General features: G+C 46.6%; 1 protein-coding gene across 2 annotated transcripts in view; it reads left to right on the plus strand.

Annotated features, from left to right (window-relative positions):
• Window positions 1-16,055, plus strand: part of lgr4 (leucine-rich repeat containing G protein-coupled receptor 4) — a 67,607-nt gene extending 51,552 nt beyond the window's left edge. For both annotated transcript variants that reach the window (XM_080840195.1, XM_080840196.1), the window contains 11 exons: window positions 4,333-4,404; window positions 4,729-4,800; window positions 4,943-5,011; window positions 5,359-5,430; window positions 6,120-6,185; window positions 6,481-6,552; window positions 8,885-8,956; window positions 9,420-9,545; window positions 10,094-10,191; window positions 10,578-10,634; window positions 11,582-16,055. In XM_080840195.1, coding sequence (XP_080696321.1) covers window positions 4,333-4,404; window positions 4,729-4,800; window positions 4,943-5,011; window positions 5,359-5,430; window positions 6,120-6,185; window positions 6,481-6,552; window positions 8,885-8,956; window positions 9,420-9,545; window positions 10,094-10,191; window positions 10,578-10,634; window positions 11,582-13,152 — 2,347 coding nt within the window. In that variant the 3' untranslated portion in view covers window positions 13,153-16,055. The remainder of the gene's footprint in view (window positions 1-4,332; window positions 4,405-4,728; window positions 4,801-4,942; window positions 5,012-5,358; window positions 5,431-6,119; window positions 6,186-6,480; window positions 6,553-8,884; window positions 8,957-9,419; window positions 9,546-10,093; window positions 10,192-10,577; window positions 10,635-11,581) is intronic.
• Window positions 16,056-22,500: the final 6,445 nt, after the last annotated feature.

Here is a 22,500-nt window from a genome sequence, read left to right on the forward strand (position 1 = left end):
ACCCACATTCATTTCAAGTCTTTCCTTTTTTTCTCTCTCTCTTCTGTCCTTTCTTGTTCTCTATTGGCCTGTTCTGTTTTCTGTTCATCTGAGAGCTTTTAGAGGATGCATATGAAAAGGTGCGTGATCATAAAGATCACACACACACACACACACACAACACGTGCATGCATTTGCGCACATACACACACACCATCATAGTTTCCTCTCATCTGAACACAACCAGCAAACTGCCTTAATAGCCTAGCTGGAACAAAGAAGCAGCCGACAGGTGTGAGCATAGATGTGTCAGAAGGAGAGACAGACAGAGGTGTGTGTGTGTGTGTGTGTGTGTGTGTGTGTGTGTGAACTATGAAGAGAACTATGATGTGAGCTTAAGAGGTAGATAGAAAGTTTGTGGGGTGAGGTAAAAAAAAAAAAATGAAAGAAACAGACCATTGAAATAGGAGATGAATAGCTAGATGGCTAAGAGTTAAAGAGTGTATTTCTCTCCAAAGCAGTGGCAGTTTGTAACATTCTCTCTCTCTCACACACACACACACACACATACACACACACACACACAAATCTGATCATCACACACACACACACTGTTCATCTATCATTTCATGAAGTGCTCTGAGCTGCATTATTGAAATATATCGCAATACTAGTAAGAAGAAATTGATTTGACGTGCAGCCAAGGTCAGGCAAAACTTGCACGTCAGGTCCAGAACAGTTGGCCACTTTGCAGTCAATCTATCTCCCTGAATTAACAGAAGGAGAGAATAGATAAGAAAGACAAAAGAACGAAAGATGATGAGATGGGGGGGGGGGGGGGAGAGAGATGGGAAGAGATTTTAAGAAGGGTATTGACACGGTGAATCCATCCGGAGTGAATGATGAGAGAGAGAGAGGAAAGGGGTAGGAGGGGGATTATCTTTGTAGAGGATCTTTCTCCCCGAGAGAAGGATGGAAAGAGAGAGGGCGAGTGGAGTGATTGAGAGGGGGATGGAGAGAGAGAGAGAGAGAGAGAGAGAGAGGAGAGTGGAAGGTTATCAGTGCAGTGATCCATCTCTCACCTTCAAACTCTCACAGGAGAGGAAAAAGGCCAGGGCCTGGTACTGCAGTGAGAGAAAGAGAGAGATAAAAGGAGTGTGTGTTTGTGTTTGTGAGAGAGAGAGGGAGAGAGAGAAGGAGTGTGTGAGAGTAAGTGAGTAATAAGGAGAGAGAGGAATGTGTGTGTGTGTGTGTGTGTGTGTGTGTGAAAGAGAAAGAGTGCGTAGGTGCGTGTGAGAGACAGAGAGCGCGTGAGAGAGGAGTGTGTGTGCTGTGTGTGTGTGTGTGAGAGAGAAGGATGAGGCAAGATGTATAGATGGAATGTGAGATTGCGAGTGAGAGAACAAGAGTAACACAGAGGTGGAGAGATGGAAAGAGAGATGAAGAGAGGTGAGGAAATGGAGAGAGTGAGAGAAAGAGAGAGAGATGAGTGTGGACAGGGACAGGTAAAAGTGAGAGAAATGGATTGTAAGACCTTTTAAGTCCCCATAAACGTAGACAGGTTATTACTGAGTGAGACATAGAATGTGTGTGTGTGTGTGTGTGTGTCTGTGTCTGTGTCTGTGTCTGTGTCTGTGTGTGTGTGTGTGTCTGTGTTAGTTTCACTGGTCTCGTTACTGTATAGCACATTGAGAATGTTTTGCACCTGCAGTATTGCAGTCCCTTTCCCCAGAATTCCTCTGCAGAGCCCCTCCCCCCACCCACCCATCCATCCACCTACAAACACACACACACACACACCCACACACACACACACGTACACACACACACACACACAAACATACACTGAGACAGACAGACACACATACACGTACACAGACACACATACACGTACACAGACACACACACACGTACACACACACACGTACACACACACACGTACACACACACACACACACACACACACACACACACACACGTACACACACACACACACAAACATACACTGAGACAGACAGACACACGTACACGTACACACACACACACACAAACATACACTGAGACAGACAGACACACAAACACGTACACACACACACACGTACACACACACATACGTACACACACACACACACACACACGTACACACACACACAGGTACACACACACACACGTACACACGTACACACACACACACACACACACACACACACACATACATACATACACTGAGACAGACAGACACATACACTGAGACACACACACACACACATACTCACACTCACACACCCTTGTGTGCAGCATCTGTCTGCTGTACAGGCTGTAATCTCTACTACACAGTGAGTTGAGTGTGTTATTAGTATTCCATTTCTCTGATTCTATCTGAGCTCCCTCAGGTGTGATGTGGCAGTCATAAACCCCTCTTATCCTACTGTCCTGGATGTCCTGTCTCTCTGTGTCCTGGCTCACTCTCCGTCTGTCCTCCTGGCTTTTGTCTTACAGTCTGTCTGTCTGTCTGTCTGTATTTCGGTCTGCCTGTATCTGGGGACTGTACTATGAAAGGAGTTTCACTTACCGGTACTTAGATTTAACTCAAGGTTATCAACGGTGGTCAGGGTTGACAGTGCAGTGTTGTTGTCATCGCGAGGCCATGTTCTCTAGCCTATTTTGTCCGATGTCCATATTTAATGTAATTGAGATGTAAGGACACGTAAGTACAGTTGACTAACTGAAGACGATAATTTCATTGTCTACACATGGGCTACAGTTGTGAGATTGACCCGTTACTCACTGTTAATGAAGTCTAATCCCTAGGCTGCAGGGCTTGTGTAATGCAATGCTATCCTGTGAAGGATGGGTTGTGTTGCAGTGCCATCGTGTAAAGGATGTGTTGTGTTGCAGTGCTATCGTGTGAAGGATGGGTTGTGTTGTAGTGCCATCGTGTAAATGATGTGTTGTGTTGCAGTGCCATCTTGTAAATCATGTGTTGTGTTGCAGTGCTATTGTGTGAAGGATGTGTTGTGTTTCAGTGCCATCTTGTATATGATGTGTTGTGTTGCAGTGCTATCGTGTAAAGGATGTGTTGTGTTGCAGTGCTTTTGTGTGAAGGATGTGTTGTGTTGCAATGCTATCGTGTAAAGGATGGGTTGTGTTGCAGTGCTTTTGTGTGAAGGATGTGTTGTGTTGCAATGCTATCGTGTGAAGGATGTGTTGTGTTGCAGTGCTATCGTGTGAAGGATGTGTTGTGTTGCAGTGCTATCGTGTGAAGGATGTGTTGTGTTGTAGTGCTATTGTGTGAAGGATAACTTCATTCTAACAATCATTTTAGCTGCATCCCCAGTTAAAAGCACACCTGCAACAAGTCAGGATTGAACAGAATATTTGAATATAGAAATAGTAGGCTATGCGTTATCTCATTAATGTATGGATGAGTATAGATGACGTGTGTAGCCTACTCTTATAATAGCCTATTCACATTTTCACAGCAAGCGAGGAGGGACACCACCCAGGAAGAATGGATTTGTGGATGCCTGTTCGGACAGAGATCCAATGGTTCATGTTCAGTCAATCACACCAATCCCCCTTGGGAATCCTATGGGGGGAAACATGTGTTCTATGTATGGGTTAAGCCTATGCATTTTCAAATGAGACCAAGTATTTTTATATTGCATATTACCAGCGGTCGCATATAAAGCGTCTTTAAAGTCTTCCGAGATCGTTAGAGTGCTCAAATGGCCAGGGGTCACAACACATTCATTCAACAGTTTAGTGAGGTAGTCCTGTCGGTTTCTTGTGTCTGCGTCACTGTCTCAGGGGCTCTGTGTGAACTCAGTCTGTTTGTGTACTCTTTGTGTACTCTTTGTGTACTCTTTGTGTACTGCTTGTCAGTCCTTTTGTCCTGGCCACTAACTGCTTCCTGTCCAGTATCTGTATCTGTTATTCTTCTGTTTGTTTTGTGTGTGTGTGTCCTGACATGGCCTCTGTCTCCATCTCCTGTCTTCTATCCTGTGTGTTTATTCCCAGTCCTCTCTCTCTCTCTCTCTCTCTCTCTCTCTCTCTCTCTCTCTCTCTTTTTTTTTCTGTCTCTCTCCCTCTCTCAACTGTCCCACTCTGTGTGTGTGTGTACGTGAGCGAGAATGACAGCGTAGGCAAGTACAAACTGGAAGGCTGTATGAGGCGTGTGAGTGTGAGCCTTTGGGAGTTTATTTTTATTTTCACCTCCAGAATGAAACACTTTTATTGCATTTCTGTTCTGATCAAGTGTCTATGTATGTGTGTGTGTGTGTGTGTGTGTGTGTGTGTGTGTGTGCGCATGTGTGTCTGTGTGTGTGCATGTGTGCGTGTTTTCTTCTCCAGAGGGTTCCACAGCAACAACATTGCAGTCATACCAGAGGGAGCCTTCTATAAGAACCCACTGCTTCGGGCCATGTAAGGACACACACACACACACACACACACACACACACACACACACACACACACACACACACACTTCCCTTGGAAGAAAATTGGAACGTTTAGAAACTAATTTTGTTTTCATTTCAGCATCTAAAGCAGTTAGAATGAGAGCCTGTGTAGCGGTGGCTCTGTTCTCTTACTTTATTTAGTTTTCTTTATTTCAGGTGTTCAAGATTATTTTTACACAAAATGATTGATTCATATCTTAGCTAATGCTTTAAATCCGTGTGTATGTTTGTGTGTGTGTGCATTCATCTCCCTCTCTCCCTCCTTGTGTGTGCGTGTTTTTTGCAGCCACCTCTATGACAACCCTCTGTCCTTTGTGGGAGTCACTGCTTTCCAGAACCTGTCTGACCTCAGCTCTCTGTGAGTTTGTGTGCTTATTCCCAAACACACACTTCATTACATCATATACAGCATTGAACTGTCTTCATTTCATTGTGTGTGTGTGTTTGTGTGTGTGTGTGTGTGTGTGTGTGTGTGTGTGTGTGTGTGTGTGTGTGTTCAGGATGCTGCGTGGAGCAAGTATGATGCAGGAATTCCCCATTCTCACTGGCACAGTCAAGTTGGAGAGTCTGTAAGTTACACACACACATTCACCCCAACACAAACATACACACACACATTCACCCCCCCCACACACACTCACACACCCGCAATATATGCAAGTGTGACACAGGTGCACATACAGGTTATGCTTACATATGACACACACACACACAGCTTTGAAGAGCACACAACTCACAACTTTCTAAAGTTGCAGGTTTTGATCATTGCTGTATAAAACATCAAGGGTGGTTAAGTTTTTTGTTTAAATAAGTTTCTGTCTGTCTCCTTTAATCTGTGTGTTCTGGTGTGTGTGTGTGTGTGTGTGTGTGTGTGTGTGTGTGTGTGTGTGTGTGTGTGTGTGTGTGTGCCTTCCAGCACTCTGACAGGAACCAAGATCAGCAGCATCCCAAATGACCTCTGTGATGTTCTCAGCCTGCTGCGCACCCTGTAAGTGACCAACAGACAGACACACACACACACACACACACACACACACACACACACAGAATAAGAGCGCATATACACACACACACACACACACAGAAGGACCATCTGCTACAGAGCAATTAAACCTGACGGTGACCAAGACCTGCTAGTGTGAGAGGACCCCAATGTACCAGCACTGATTTACCAGCCATGGTCATCATGTGCTACTGATTAGTGTGTGTGTGTGTGTGTGTGTGTGTGTTTGTGCGTGTGTGTGAAGAGAAATATGAAAATGTTACTTCACACAAAGCATGTAGTTGTGAGTTTAATATCTGTAAGTATAATAGTTGTGTGTGTGTGTGTGTGTGTGGTGTGTGTGTGTGTGTGTCATGGGGAGAGAGAATGCATACTTTACCCATCTGACTTAACTTTACTAAGAGTATGTATGTAATAATCTATTCCAACTTTGAAAATATGATTTGTGCCTACAATTCCTTTGGTGGTAAGAGAGAGTGTGAGAGAGGGGAGGGTAATAGTGTGTGTGTTTGTGTGTGTGTGTTCATATGTGTGTGTGTGTGTGTGTGTGTGTGTGTGTGTGTGGGAGTGGACCAGAAACCCTCTAAGTGAGTGGACTGTGTCTCTGTTTGCATATTGATGTGTGTGTGTGAACGCTAAGTATTGACTGTAACGCGTATTTTTTTTCTCCACAGGGATCTGTCGTACAACCAGATTCAGGCACTACCATCCCTACAAGGCTGTGTGAAACTCCAGGAGATGTGAGTTCAGTGTGTGTGTGTGTGTGTGTGTGTGTGTGTGTGTGTGTGTGTGTGTGTGTGTGTGTGTGTGAAAGTGAATGTTCATTTGTGAGTACCAGTATGTATGTCTGTGTGTGTGTCGTGTGCATTGTTGTGGGTGTGCATTTGTGTGTACCTGTCTGTTTGTTGTGTGTGTTTTTGTTTGAATTTACATATCTGTATGTGTATCTGATGAATTTAACTACATATTTGATTATTGATTGATGTTAGTGTTTGGATCTGACACTGCAGTATCTTGTCTGTGTGTGTTGAGCAGAAGCCTGCAACACAACCAGCTCCAGCAGATAGACAGGGACACCTTCCATGGACTCAGTGCCCTGCGGATCCTGTAAGTAGCAGAAGCATAGCCTGGGAGAGTGGTCTGTGGGTTAGTCCAACAGTACTCTAGCCTGGGAGAGTGGTCTGTGGGTTAGTCCAACAGTAGTCTAGCCTGGGACAGTGGTCTGTGTGTTAGTCCAACAGTACTCTAGCCTGGGAGAGTGGTCTGTGGGTTAGTCCAACAGTAGTCTAGCGTGGGAGAGTGGTCTGTGGGTTAGTCCAACAGTACTCTAGCGTGGTAGAGTGGTCTGTGGGTTAGTCCAACAGTACTCTAGCGTGGTAGAGTGGTCTGTGGGTTAGTCCAACAGTCTAGCCTGGGACAGTGGTCTGTGGGTTAGTCCAACAGTACTCTAGCGTGGTAGAGTGGTCTGTGGGTTAGTCCAACAGTAGTCTAGAGTGGTCTGTGGGTTAGTCCAACAGTAGTCTAGAGTGGGAGAGTGGTCTGTGGGTTAGTCCAACAGTAGTCTAGCGTGGTAGAGTGGTCTGTGGGTTAGTCCAACAGTAGTCTAGAGCGGTCTGTGGGTTAGTCCACAGTAGTCTAGAGTGGGAGAGTGGTCTGTGGGTTAGTCCAACAGTAGTCTAGAGTGGGAGAGTGGTCTGTGGGTTAGTCCAACAGTAGTCTTGCTGGGCCAGTTGAGACTTCATTAACCATGATTTTGAATGGTACTGATCGGGGTTAGCCTTCCATTTGCCTTAAAACCTGCCCACAACTGCACTGAACTACCTATCAGCTTCCCTGTGTTCTATTGTAATCTTTGCCTCCACTTTAAACTCAGATTCATTTGAAACATGTACACACCCTACACGGACTAAACATTCCAACCCAACGACCTAAATCCTGCATGTTTTTGGCAGAGATTGAGAAGTGATGGCAGAGGTTTAGCAGTGATGGCAGTGATAGCAGAGGTTTAGCAGTGATAGCGGTGATAGCAGAGGTTTAGCAGTGATAGCAGAGGTTTAGCAGTGATAGCAGTGGTTTAGCAGTGATAGCAGTGGTTTAGCAGTGATAGCAGTGATAGCAGAGGTTTAGCAGTGATAGCAGAGGTTTCGCAGTGATAGCAGTGGTTTAGCAGTGATAGCAGTGATGGCAGTGATAGCAGAGGTTTAGCAGTGATAGCAGTAGTTTAGCAGTGATGGCAGTGATAGCAGTGGTTTAGCAGTGATAGCAGAGGTTTAGCAGTGATAGCAGAGGTTTAGCAGTGATAGCAGTGATGGCAGTGATAGCAGAGGTTTAGCAGTGATAGCAGTGATGGCAGTGATAGCAGAGGTTTAGCAGTGATAGCAGTGGTTTAGCAGTGATGGCAGTGATAGCAGAGGTTTAGCAGTGATAGCAGTGATGGCAGTGATAGCAGAGGTTTAGCAGTGATAGCAGTGATGGCAGTGATAGCAGAGGTTTAGCAGTGATAGCAGTGATGGCAGTGATAGCAGAGGTTTAGCAGTGATAGCAGTGATGGCAGTGATAGCAGAGGTTTAGCAGTGATAGCAGAGGTTTAGCAGTGATAGCAGTGATGGCAGTGATAGCAGAGGTTTAGCAGTGATAGCAGAGGTTTAGCAGTGATAGCAGTGATGGCAGTGATAGCAGAGGTTTAGCAGTGATAGCAGTGATGGCAGTGATAGCAGAGGTTTAGCAGTGATAGCAGTGATGGCAGTGATAGCAGAGGTTTAGCAGTGATAGCAGAGGTTTAGCAGTGATAGCAGAGGTTTAGCAGTGATAGCAGTGATGGCAGTGATAGCAGAGGTTTAGCAGTGATAGCAGTGGTTTAGCAGTGATAGCAGAGGTTTAGCAGTGATAGCAGAGGTTTAGCAGTGATAGCAGTGATGGCAGTGATAGCAGAGGTTTAGCAGTGATAGCAGTGATGGCAGTGATAGCAGAGGTTTAGCAGTGATAGCAGTGATGGCAGTGATAGCAGTGGTTTAGCAGTGATAGCAGTGATGGCAGTGATAGCAGTGATGGCAGTGATAGCAGTGATGGCAGTGATAGCAGAGGTTTAGCAGTGATAGCAGAGGTTTAGCAGTGATAGCAGTGATGGCAGTGATAGCAGAGGTTTAGCAGTGATAGCAGAGGTTTAGCAGTGATAGCAGTGGTTTAGCAGTGATAGCAGTGGTTTAGCAGTGGTTCCCAGTCATAGTAATGTCAATCACTTAAGCCCGTGAATACAATGACCTGAATGAGCTTTGTGTTTGGACTGAGCTATACGCCATGTGCCTGGGGATACGTCAGTTTGAGTTACGTAATTAGTCATACTTCAGGGGTTTTAATGGTTTTTATATGTTGTTGTTGTTGTTGATTTGAAGTTTGTTTGTTTGATTGATTGATTGATTTATTGTTTGTTTTTCTGCAGGGATCTGAGCCAAAATCAAATCAAGTCCATCCACAGAGACGGTTTTCTATTTCTGAGTGGCCTAACCAATCTGTGAGTAGATAACACACACACACACACACACTCATGTGTGCACAAACACACACAAACTTTTATCGCTGACATGGTTTCCTTTTCCCTCTTTATTTCTATATCTCGCTTTCCCTCTCTCTCTCTCTCTCTTTCTTTCCACCTCCCTTCCTTCTCTCTCCCTCTCTCTCTATATGTCTCTCCCTCCATTTATCTTGCTCTCTATTCCCCTCCCTCCATCTCTCTTTCTTTCTATCTCTTCCTCTCTTTCCCTCACTCTTTATTTTTCCCTCCATCCCTCCCACCTTCTCTCTCGCCCCCCTCTCTCTCTCCCTGTCTCCCTCCCTCCCTCTCTCTCCCCTCTCTCTGCCTCTCCCTCTCTCCCTCCCTCTCTCTCCCTCCCTCCCTCTCTCTCCCCTCTCTCTGCCTCTCCCTCTCGCCCCCTTCTCTCTCTCCCTGTCTCCCTCCCTCCCTCTCTCTTTCGCAGGGATTTGAGCCAGAATGCCTTGAGTGGTGTTCCTACTGCAGGTCTGACTGCTCTAAACCAACTCAAGCTCTCAGGAAACCTGCAGATGAAGCAGCCCCTCTCAGCACAGAGCCTGCCCAAACTCCGGTAACACACACACACACACACACACACACACACACACACACACACACACACACACACACACACACACCACTGCATGCACGCTTGCTGTGTGTAAAGGTTCTTAGTACAACAAAGATGTCACACAACTGATGGAGAGGGGGAGTGTGTGTGTGTGTTTCTGTGAGCGTGCCTCTGTGTGTGTGTGTGTGTGTGTGTGTGTGTGTGTGTGTCAGGGAGAGGTGCAGGTGTTGTACCAGTGTCCTTTAAAGACAGATGAAGTTCATCTACCAGCAGTGCACTACATGGTCCCTCTGGGCATTTCTCTCCACATCTCTCTCGTCTCTCTCTCCTCTCTCTCTCTTTCTTTCTCTCCCTCTCTATCTCTCTCCCTCTCTCTCTCTATCTCTCTTGTCCTGTGTCTGTTTCTCTCCCTCATTTTCCATACACATTCCCCTATTCATTCTTTCTTTCTCTCTCTCTTTCCATCTACATTTCCCTCTAACTCTCTCTTTGTTATTCTTCTGGTACTCTCCCCCCCCCCCCCTCCTCCTCCCTCTCCTGTGCTGCAGGTCCATCTCTGTCCCCTATGCCTACCAGTGCTGTGCTTTCATTGGTTGCGACACCCCCCTGAGCTCCACACAGGAAGCAGCCAGGAAGAGAGCCTCAGGTAAGACAAAGGCTACAACAGCAGCACACCACCAATCAAGAAAACTACATTTAGAGTGTATTTGTATATTTACAAAGACACATATTTTTTTATTTATGTTAATTCAAATATATTTATGTATTTCACATTATTTATTATTATTGTTTTTAATTGCCATCTACCACCATCACTTAACGTGGGTTATGGTTTAAAACCCCTTTTAAATATCAATTCATTTATAACTGTCACTTGTTTTGACAAAAAGGCTTTTACATGTGTGTGTGTCTGTTTGTGTAACCTGCTCATGTGTTGAAGTGTGTGTGTGCGCATGCATGCATGAGTGTTCAGGCGTTGAAGTGTGTGTGTTTGTGTATGAGTCTCTTTAATAATCTCTCCCCATTACACAGGAGGTGAAGAGGACGTGGAGCGGGTCTCCCTGGTGATGCACTGTTCTCCCTCTCCAGGTAAAATAACCTCCCAGTCTGCCTTGTTTATCTACCATTAGCGAGAATTATGGGAATTGTAGTGTATCTAAATGGTTGTTTCCTGCTTAACAGCACTAAAGCCCTGACAGCAGAAAATCGTTGTGCATTTAGCCTATCTTAATGGCCATCAGCAGTCGTTTCTCTTCCCTCTGTTGTTGTCCTGCTGGGGAGGAGACTTATGGGATATGTAGTTTGAATTGCATGTTTGAGATAACAGCTGTAGACGGTCAGTCAGCAGTAAGAAGTTATCTGATCTGTTTTAGTGGGTAGATACAGAAGTAGACATATATACAGTATATCCCTTGTCGAGTTTGCAGAATTTGTGTGTATTTCTCATTGTGTTCTTGCAGCATGTATTAGAATAATTAGAATTAAGAATTTTGTTTAAATGCACAGGTATCTGACTTCTTCCCGCCACTTCAGGGGTCAAACCGATGACCTTTCTGTCCTGAGCCCACTTTCTCTAACCTCGATGAAGGCGTCTTCAATATCGAGTCACAGAATTAGAACTCTCTCTTTTCTCTCTCTCTCTCTCTCTCTCTCTCTCTCTCTCTCTCTCTCAATGTATAATCGAGTCCTTAGAACTTACTTACTCGAGACCGAAGTAGCAAACATGAGCTTACTTTATAGTAGATAGTAGATAGTGTGCTCAACCAATGAAGGGCTGAAGCAAGGGTTTATGGGTAATGTTAAAACTCCCCCAAGACTTTTTGCTATAGTCCACATTTGAGGAACTATGCCAGGGGAATAAGCTAACTGAGAGATTATCCTAGAAAAAACACTCAGTCTCTCTCTCTCTCTCTCTCTCAATTCAATTCAATTTAATTGGCAAAAACAGTGTTGCCAAAGCAGACGGTTAAAATAAACTCGTAATGATTTAAAGGGAATGAACACAGTAAATCTCTTTCTCTCTCTCTCTTTCTCAGGAGCATTCAAGCCGTGTGATCACCTGCTGGGCAGCTGGATGATCCGCTTGACTGTCTGGTTCATCTGCATCGTGGCTCTCCTCTTCAACAGCCTCGTCCTGGTCGTCACATTCAGTCGCCGTGGCGATAGCATCATCAGCACCAGCAGCATCAGCATCCCCACCCCCCCGCTGTCCTCCACCAGACTCCTGGTGGGCCTCCTGGCGGCCGCCAACCTGCTGACGGGCATCTACGCGTCTGCGCTGGTTGGCATTGACGTGTGGGCATGGGGCAAGTTCGCCCGTGTGGGGGTGTGGTGGGAGGGCAGCGGCGCGTGCGCCACCCTGGGTGCGTTGGCCGTCTTCTCGGCCGAGTGGGCAGTGCTCCTGCTGGTGCTGGCTGCGGTTGAGAGGAGCATGGCGGTGCGGGCACTCCTGGGCAAGGAGGCGGGCGTCGGGGTCGGCGGAGGAGGCGGTCACCGTGGCAGCAGCATACGCCGGAGGTTCAGCTGGGCGGCGGGTCTTCTGGCGCTGCTCGCCGCCGGCGCGGGGCTCCTGACGCTGTTGCCAGGCAACGGAGGCGATGGAGAAGGCGTGGCATCGTCAGCCTCAGTGGCGGCGTCGCCGCTTTGCCTGCCGTTCTCGAGCACGTTGGAGCGTGACGGGCGCTGGCTGGGCGTTACAGTGGCGCTGACCCTGCTCAACGCACTGGCGTACCTGCTTACGGCGGGCATCTACACGCAGCTGTACTGCGGACTTGGCCGTGCCCAGCTGGTGGACCCCGAGCAGGCGGCCGCCGTGCGCCACGTGGCCTGGCTCATCTTCACCAACTGCATCTTCTTCTGCCCTGTGGCCGCCTTCTCCTTCAGCCCCCTGCTGGCGGCCGCCGGTACTGCGGGCGGGCCCGACATCGCCAAGTCTGTGCTGCTCATCTTTTTCCCGCTGCCCGCCTGCCTCAACCCCGTCCTCTACGCCTTCTTCAGCCCCGCCTTCAGGGAGGACTGGCTCCGCCTGCGGGGGCGTGGCCGGAGCGTCACCGTGGCAACGGGGGGCTGCTGTGGAGCAGCCAGGGGAGGTGCTAAGTGGGTTTCCACGGCGACAGGCACCGGGATGGTGGGAGGCGTGGGTTGCCATGGCGGGTTGTCAGGACTGGAGGATAGAGTGGCAGAGGACGATGATGAGGATGACATGTCGCAAGCTGGGAGAGGGTACGTGTGCGGGTACCGGCAGTTAGGGGTGGTGGGGCCGGCGGTGGCGTGCCAGCACTGCTGCCAGGTGGCTCTGCTGGCGAGAAACTCTTCATCGTCTGCTTCACCGTCCACTTCCTCCTCTTCCTCATCCGCATCAGGCTGCAGACACTTGGTCAAGTCGCACAGTTGTCCCGCTCTCACTCCTGGCCACGCCCCCTCTGGCCACGCCCGCCACCATCACCACAGGCCCCACGGGCTGGCCCCACGCCCCGAGGGCTTGTGGGATAGCGGCACGCCGTCTGCGCAGTCGGAGTATGCAGACGAAGGAGACTCGCTGGTGTCGGACAGTTCAGAGCAGGTGCAGGCTTGTGGACGGGCGTGCTTCTGTCACAGCAAAGACTAAACACACACACAATCACAAACACACACACACACACACACACACTCACACACACACACACTCACACACACACTACTCTTATAACCAGCCCCGCAGCAAACACTTAACACACACACACACTTCTCGTGTAACCAGCCCATCAACAAAGACTGAACAGACACACATTTCCAGCACATATACACAAGTTATATAACCAGCCCCACAGCAAGGACTAATCTCACACATACACACACACACACATACACACACACACACACACACACGCTACTCCTACAATCAAATGACTGATCCCATACACACACACATTTTTATAAACACATACACTTACACATACTTTTTTCCCGTAAATACGAATACACCCCTCACTTTTTTTCTCAAAAACCTACCCATACATCAGCACACACACACTCACACTGACACACTCACCATCAGTCGGCTCAGGAAGCACTTTTACAGACACAAGTGTGAGATGTTGAAATATGGCCTGTTTTTATTTTTATTATTATTATTAAAAGGGAATCGGACAGCGATTTGCTGAGCTAGAACTATCTGGCTACAGACACACACACACACACACACATATATATACACAAACACACATGCGCCTCTCACCATTCTCCTGTCCCCACAGCTTGTGTGTGTGTGTGTGAGAGACACACACACACACAGCGTACCGTAGCAGAGGAGAAGTGAGGCCCTTGCCTTAGGCACCCGGTGCCTTTCCCGTCCTCTCCTCTCGGTTCTACCGGTTCTCCCGGTTCTCCCCTGCTGTTCTGGTCCCCCATGTTCTCCTCCCATCCTGGTTCACTGACGTTCTTCCCCTTCCGGACCTGGTTCCCAAGTGCCCCAACCCCCTAACCCCCCACCCCCAACCCCACCCTGGTAGTCAGACTTAAGCTATTTTTTTACTCAACTTCAATTGATATTTTGGTCTGAACTTTTGTCCGTTATCTTGAGACACAAGCAGGGATACATGTGTCTGGAACTCAACAGAATTCTTTTTATTTTCATTTGTGTCATTGATTGATTGATTTATTGATTAATGGACTGATTGTGTTATTGGTCAACAGATTGTCCTTTCTGTTGGGGTCATTCCCTGCTTTTGATTATCAGCCAGTCACAGGGAACCTTGTGTGATGTAGCAAATCCCTTCCTCTCTGTGTAAGATGATGTGTGTGTTTTACTTTCCTTCGTGTTTTAATATTCTAGCTGTATGTTCTGATTTGATGTTCTAACTGTATGTTCCGAATGTAGTTTAGCGGATAAGGAGACCAGCACGACAAGGTCTTACAAAGAGTACTTGGGGGCATTGCCTTGATTTTAAAAGCAGAAAAACAAAGACTTGTTTTTTTCCTGTTGTTGACGACACATTGAGAGAAGATACGTGCCATGTGTTTCACTGGACACTAAGACCCACCTGGGCCTCATCCATTCCCGTAAGAATGCAGACTGTCGCCAGAGAGACTCTCTGTTCAGAGACGGAGGAGAAGAAACCAACGCTGAGCACACTACCTCCTCCTGCTGCTCCTCCTCCTCCTCTCTTTCAGCTTTCCGAAGAGGGGAGGCCACGTTAGCTGTTGACCTCCGCCAAAGTGTGTGTGTTCACTTGGATACCCTTATAGTTGGGTATACACACACGCGCACACACACATATTTATTGTTTGTTTTCATTTAGTTCATTTCAGTAGAAGTGTGTGTATGTGTTTGTATGTTTGTGTGCGAGAGAATGTGTTTGCATGAGAAAGTGTGTGTGTGTGTGTGTGTGTGTGTGTGTGTGTGTGTGTGTGTGTGTGTGTGTGTGTGTGTGTGTGTGTGTGTGTGTGTGTGTGTGTGTGTGTGAGAGTGTGTGTGAGAGAGAGAGAGAGACAGAGAGATTCAGTGATTAGGATCGAGCAGGATCTAATTTTGCTGAAGAGAGAAGCCAAGCTCCCATAGGTGTGTGGCAGATAAAACGGTGCCAATTACAGTGTGTTAATGAAGCTTTAGTTCTGACAGTAGTGGAGAAGTGAGTGTATAGGCACGAGAGTGACCCCCTGAGCCAAACCACACGCACAGGAAATCACTCCAGTCCACCCTGGGACATCTGCTGGAGGGATCCCAAACTATGTGTTTGACATTGATGTCTATATATGTGTGTGTGTGTGTGTGTGTGTGAATGCATGCACGCATATAAATGTGTACGTGGGTATATCTGTATGACTGAGTTTGAGTGTGTACATGCGCAAGTGTGTGTGTGTGTGTGTGTGGTTGTATGTGTGTGTGTGTGTGTGTGTGTGTGTGTGTGTGTGTGTGTCTGCCTTCGAATGTGTGTGCATGTGAGTTTGAGTGTGTACGTGTGTGTCTGTGTGTGTGTGCATGTGAGTGAGGGAGGGAGTGAGTGAGTCTAAGTTCAGGCAACAGGGTGTAGTTGAAAGCCAAACTATAAAATGAATCTGCTGGCAAATACTTTCCATCCAACCTGTTCTTAGCATCTGTTACCATGGCAATCCACACATGGTTATAGCAACACACAAAAACTCAGCTTGCCAGGTTCCAAGGACAAGTTGTGCAAATTCCAAACAAATCTTTCTAAAAGTCTGTCTGTCATACTCTGTCTGTCTGTCTGTCTGTCTGTCTGTCTGCGTGGTAAATTATTTGAATAGAGTACATCAAATCAAAACTGGGATGCATTGTGGAACGGTGGAAGCTACCTCTCTTAATGTAGTGGCTGCCAGTAGATTTCAGTGTGAACATTCAGTCACACACATTATTGTTTCATCACACATGTTTGTGTGTAAGAGTGTGATCGCTCTGTAAATATGTCTGGTTGTAAATGGTCACAGAATGAGTCTGAGTTTTAGTGTGTATCAAGTTATGGGAGGAATTTGTGTACTGTATACATCATTTTTTTGTAAACCAAAATATATCAGCCAAATTGCGTACATTTGTGTGTGTGTGTGTGTGTTTGTTTTTTTTTGTGGTTTCTTAAGGATTAAGTTGTGTGGATAACATAAATTCATTTGTATGAATAATACAATATGCTTGCACTGTTGTAAACCACACCAAGTTCAAGGTCCAAGTTGTACAATAGACCGACAGCTTTCTCTGACTGACAAAAGATAGTACTCTGATTTTGTCCTTAAGAATAAAATGTTGTTCATCAATCTAGTAGAACCAAAATTAGTTTTTCTGTAGGCCAATATACACATTTTAATATTTCTCAAAGCTCGAATAGGACAGATGTGCTGATCTGGCTAGCACTAGACACCTTCTCCTCCTTGTCTTTTACCGCCTCGCCTTCAGGTTGGCTTAAGGCAGAGGCCCAAACATTGATCTAGAGCAGTGGTTCTTAACCTTTTTGGAGGTACTGAACCCTGCAAGCTGCATCAGTGCATTCGCCGAACCCTTCGTAATTTGAAAAATTAAATATGATTTCTTCAAAGTGTAGGTATGTATAAAAACGGCCCGCCATTGCTAGTGTGAACCGGGCTATACTGCGTGTGTCTTGACCCCTGCCGAACCCCTGAGAGTGGCTAAACGAACCCCTGGGGTTCGATCGAACCCAGGTTAAGAACCACTGATCTAGAGCTTCTGATAGGCTCAAGGCAGAGGTCCACACATTGACCTTGAGCTTCTGATTGGCTTAAGGCAGGGCCAAACACTGGCTTAACTTCTAATTGGTTAAACTGGGTGTCCAAATACTGAACCTGAGTTCCTGATTGGCAAGTTTAAAGAGGCACAGTTCAGCTATGTTTTAATCCCGTTTAGTTCTATCATGCTGTCAAGTCGGCCAATCTCACAGACCATGAATATGTGCTTTTTCCAACACATTTCAGACCAGAAAGTGGTATACAGTAGCTTTGAAAATAGCTGCCAAAGCTCAGTGTTTTACTTTTTTGATATAGAATGAAATGTTGCCATGGTATACATTTACAAAGGCAGTCAGAATTAAAGTTGTGATGATCGTATGACATTCCAAGAAGCCAAGGCCAATGCAGATGTCCAGTCCAGTGGACCTCTGCTTAATGGTGGCTCTGAAACATACACACACGCACACACACACACACACACACACACACACACACACACAAGAAGCCAAGGTCGATGCAGATTGACCACAGCTTTATGGTGGCTCTGAAACACACACACAGACCCACACAGACCCACACACACACACTAACACACACACATACACACACAAGAAGCCAAGGCCAAAGCAGATGTCCAGTGCAGTGGACCACAGCTTTATGGTGGATCTGAAATATACACACACACACAAACACACACACACACACACACACACACGAAGCCAAGGTCAATGCAGATGGACCACAGCTTTATGGTGGGTCTGAAATGCCAAGTCATTCTACATAATCCCTCCCCATCAGCTGGCAAACGAGGTGGAAACTGGAGGCATCAAACAGGAGCATCCATCCAGAGACAGTGTCTTAAATGAAATGATGGCTCGAGAGATTAGACCCAGGCTCCGCAGTAGATTCTGTATGTAGATAGATGGATGCAGGAGGGAGCAGACTGATGATTTTTTTAGATGGACAGATGACTGAAATGGTCCAGGTTCTGGGCTCTGTAAAGCGCCTTGAGACAATTCTATTGTTCTGGGGCCATATAAATTGAATTAATTTGAATACACACACAAACACACGTGCCTGCACGCAAGTTCATGTGAGCACATGCCTATGCATGTGCACATTCACTAGCATATGTACTTGAGTGAGATACAGTCAAAGTACTCAACTGTAGTGCTTCTTTCAGCAAATAATCACACACAAACACGCACACACACACACACACACACACTCAAACAGTAGTGCAGTGACACAGCAGATGAAGTGGGTGAAGGGTGACAGACACTCACGGTACTCATGTTGAGCACCATCCAGAAATCACACACTCACACACACACACTCACACACACACACACACTCACACACACTCACACACACAGACAGTTCTCAGCCTCATTTTGCAGTGTGTTTTCCAGCATGTGGAGCTATGAGGCCATCCTGATGGAGACAGAAGCCTTGTCAGTATTGTCTCTGTCCCTATCGTTTCCTCATCCTCCCATCTCCTCTGTGCTCCTCTTCTCTCTCTTAATACCTCGTTTTGTCCTTCGTTCCCTCGCATCTCCATCTCTACCCTCTCTCTCATTTCTTCATTTCTTCCTCCACCTTCCACCTTCCTTGCTTACCTTTAACTCTCCCCTCCACTCCTCTCTCAATCTCTCTCTCCTTCCTTTCTCTATTTTTTAGTCCTCTTCCCATCTCCTCCCTGTTTTCTCTCGCTCTGTTTTCTTACTGATGATCCCATACATCTGGCACAGGGGGTTCCTGACGGCCAACCTTTTGCCCGCAGTGCATTGTGGGAAAGCCCTCATTAGAGAGACGGATGTGTCCACCTGTGGCCGGTCAGCCAGCTCCAGACAGGCTGCACATCTCTGTCACTCACACACACACACACACACACACACACACACACACACACACACACACACACTCAGCCAGTTCTAGACAGGCTGCACATCTCTGTCACTCACACACACACACACACACACACACACACACACACACACACACACACACACACACACACTCAGCCAGCTCCAGACAGGCTGCGCATCTCTGTCACTCCAGAGACTCGGCTTCTCTGTCAGAGCTCAGAGTCAGAGCTCATCCTGACTCATGGTCTGCACAAGTCATGACACACTGCAGACACTAGGGGGCAGTAGGATGCAGGATGTGTTTGTGTGTGTGTGCAAGTGTTTGCATGTGTATTTTAGTGTGTGTGCATGTGTATGCATGTGTATTCTAGTGTGTGTGTGTGTGTGTGCATGTGTAGTTTAGCGTGTATGTGTGCGTGTTTTGGAGTGTGTGTGTGTGTGTGTGTGTGTGTGTGTGCAGGCGTATTCACTCAGGCACTCTAAATGCAACAGACTGTTCCAGATGCTGGTCCTGCTCCCATCTCTCAGCTCTGAATGGACAAACACCCTCAACGCTGTGCACAAGTGACTTACAGCTGCAGCTGCAGAGCTGTTGCATGTGTGTGTGTGTGTGTTTGTGTGTACACTGTGTGTTTCTGAGTGTGAGTGCATGTTTGTGTATTTTTACTTTGGATATGTGAATTTATTTGTGTGTGTGTGTGTATGTCTATCTGAATGTGTGGGGGTGTGTATGTCTATCTGAACATGTGTGTGCTTATTCTTTAATGTGCGTATGCATGTTTTCCATGTCTGCATTTCCTTCTATTTTGTAGACATATTGATTTGGGTTATGTTTGTGTGCTTGTCTGGCTGTGTGTGTGTGTGTGTGTGTGTGTGTGTGTGTGTGTGTGTGTGTGTGTGTGTGTGTGTGTGTGTGCATTCATCTCTGGTTCTTTGTGTATGGCTGTGTGTGTGTGTCTGTGTGTGCGTATGTGTGTGTGTGTGTGTGTGTGTGTGTGTGTGTGTGTGTGTGTGTGCGCACACATCTCTCTCTCTGCTTTACAGATTTTTCTATAAAAATTCACTGCATCTCCTGCACCAGCAGCTCTGTTACTTCTGCAATGCCTAGCACAGATCCTCTGAGAGGGATGAGTGTGTGAGTGTGAGTGTGTGTGTGTTTGTGTGTGTGTGTGTGTGTGTGTGTGTGTGTGTGTGTGAGTGTGTGTGAGTGTACGTGTGCGTGTGCGTGTGCGTGTGCGTGTGCATGTGCGTGTGTGTGTGTGTGTGTGAAAGAGAGTGAAAGAAGAAAGGAATATCTGAAGTTTGTGTGTGAGGCGGAGAAGTCTAGCATATGGGTGTGTGAGAGCACCTGTGAAATGTGAAATGTGTATGTGTGAGTGTGAGAGAGAGCGTGAGTGTGAATGTGAGTGTGAGTGTGAGTGTGTGTGTGTGTGTGTGTGTGTGTGTGTGTGTGTGTGTGTGTGTGTGTGTGTGTGTGTGTGTGTGTGTGTGTGTGTGTGTGTGAGAGAGAGGAAGGGAAAGAGAAAGGAAGAGAGAGAGTAAACGAGAGAGAGAGAGAGAGCTCTCCTGAGACAGGATCTATGTGGATGAATATTTAGGCAGGGGCCTGTGCTCTCTTTGCTCTGAGGCCAAATGCTGCTCTCACAGTACAAGCACCCTGACAGTCACTCACCAACCCCTTCACCCCCCCACACACACTCTGGGTTGCACACACACTTATCACAGAAGAGAAGACACTCACACACACATACACACACACACTCATTTGAGAAGAGTAGATACACACACACACAATAATTTGAGAAGAGTAGATACACACACACACACACACACACGTTTGAGAAGAGTGGATACACACATACGCACGCACACACACACACACTCACTTTAGAGGAAAAGATACTCACACATACATACACACACACACACTCATTCTAGAGATTTAGATACTTGCACACACATACACACACACACACACACACACTCACACACATACACACACACACAATCATCAGAGAAGAGAAGACACTCACATGCCCACATACACACACACACACACACACACACACACACACACACACACACACTCATTTGAGAAAAGTAGTCACTCACATGCACACACACACACACACACACACACACACACAAACACTCACCTCAGAAGAGTAGATACACATACACACACATATCGCAGAAGATCTGCCAACAGCAGGACTTAGAGTTGGAAGAATCTCCCCAAATCAGCAAACATGAAAGGTGATGTACACACAAACACTCTCTCTCTCTCTCTCTCTTACACACACACACCACCGCTTTCTGTGAGAGGGTTCCCCACTTCAGTACACTGCTAAGAAAAAGGACAGGTGACAAGTGAACTGATACCACACACACACACACACACACACACACACACACACACACACACACACACACTGGGGAATGGATCAGAGCAGTTTTGAGAATGAGACCATCAGGTAGAGAGGAAATAAACAAATATCTTTTTTACTCTGCCTCAGTAATGGAGAAAGGAGAGAAGAGAGGGGAAGAGAGAAAGAGAGGGAGTGAACAGAGGGGAAGAGAGGGAGGGAGAGGAGGGACGAGATAGAGAGGAAGGACGAGAGGGGAATAGAGAGAAGGAGAGAGAGATAGGAGGGACGAGAGCGATGATAGAGAGAAAGGAGGGATGAGAGCGAGAGAAGGGAAGAATGGGGAGGAGAGAGGGGGGGGGAGAAAGAGAGAGAGGAGTCACAAGAGGGAAAGAGAGAGAGAGGAAGACGAGAGATAAACAGAGAGAAAGAGGGAGATATAGGAGGGACGAGAGGGGATGAGAGAGAGAAAGAGGAGGGACAAGAGAAAAACAGAGAGAAAAAGATAGAGAGAGAGGAGGGAAGATAGACAAGCAGAGAGAAAGAGTGAGAGAGAGGAGAGAGAGAGAGGAGGGAAGATAGACAAGCAGAGAGAAAGAGTGAGAGAGAGGAGAGAGAGAGAGGAGGGAAGATAGAGAAACAGAGAGAAAGAGAGTGAGAGAGAGAGTGGAGGGACGAGAGGGAAAGAGAGTGAGAGAGAGGAGGGACGAGAGGTCTGTTTTGCTCCACTGAAGCTCTAGCCTCCCTGATTCCTCTATCTGTTTGGCTTCACTATTGGCATTTGAGTTGATCAGGATGCACAAATGGCAAAACAAACAGCATAAAAGCCTGTTAAATCACCTGGGAGATGGTGTATTAAGTGGGTCTCAGTGAAGTTCCGCCAATTACTGTCTTTTAGCCTAATTGCACATCAACCCCCCCGAACACCACCAACCCCCACCATACTCCCAGTGTATCTAAGTACACACACATTGAAAAAGGATTAATTTATGTTCATTTTTATTAGGTATATACGATAGTAGTATTTCAACACGCATAAGTATGGCCCCTTTCACATACAGTAACATATATGTTGTGTATGACGACCACCCTTGCATGTTGAAGTGCGTTATGCCATTTTAGTATGTTAGGTATAAGCAAGCTGTTTACCACAGATTTATAATGCAAGTATTGTTTATGACAAGTCTGATTCTTATACGTCCAATACGTAAGACCTTCTCTATATGGGTGTATCCCCAGCAGATTCTGTGCCATACTTTTTTCAGCTTTGGGACCCATCTGACAGCCTGGTCCTTTCCAGAAACTAATTAGAGTCCAATGTGTTCTCGTAAGTCATCTGGTAGCGCAAGCCGCTAAGCTGCTAACCACGGCAAGATCATTGGTTCAATTCCCAGAGAGCATACATAAAGTACTGATGAAGACGTATATCTGCGCTATAGTTTGCTTTGGATAAAAGTGTCTGCTAAATCTACAGATGGAATAAAATCATAGACTAGGAGCTAATTAAAAAGGAGTCCTCAGCACAGGAGATCACAGCGGTGTCCACAG

Source organism: Sprattus sprattus (genome assembly GCF_963457725.1).
Source record: "Sprattus sprattus genome assembly, chromosome: 6".
NCBI lineage: Eukaryota > Metazoa > Chordata > Actinopteri > Clupeiformes > Clupeidae > Sprattus > Sprattus sprattus.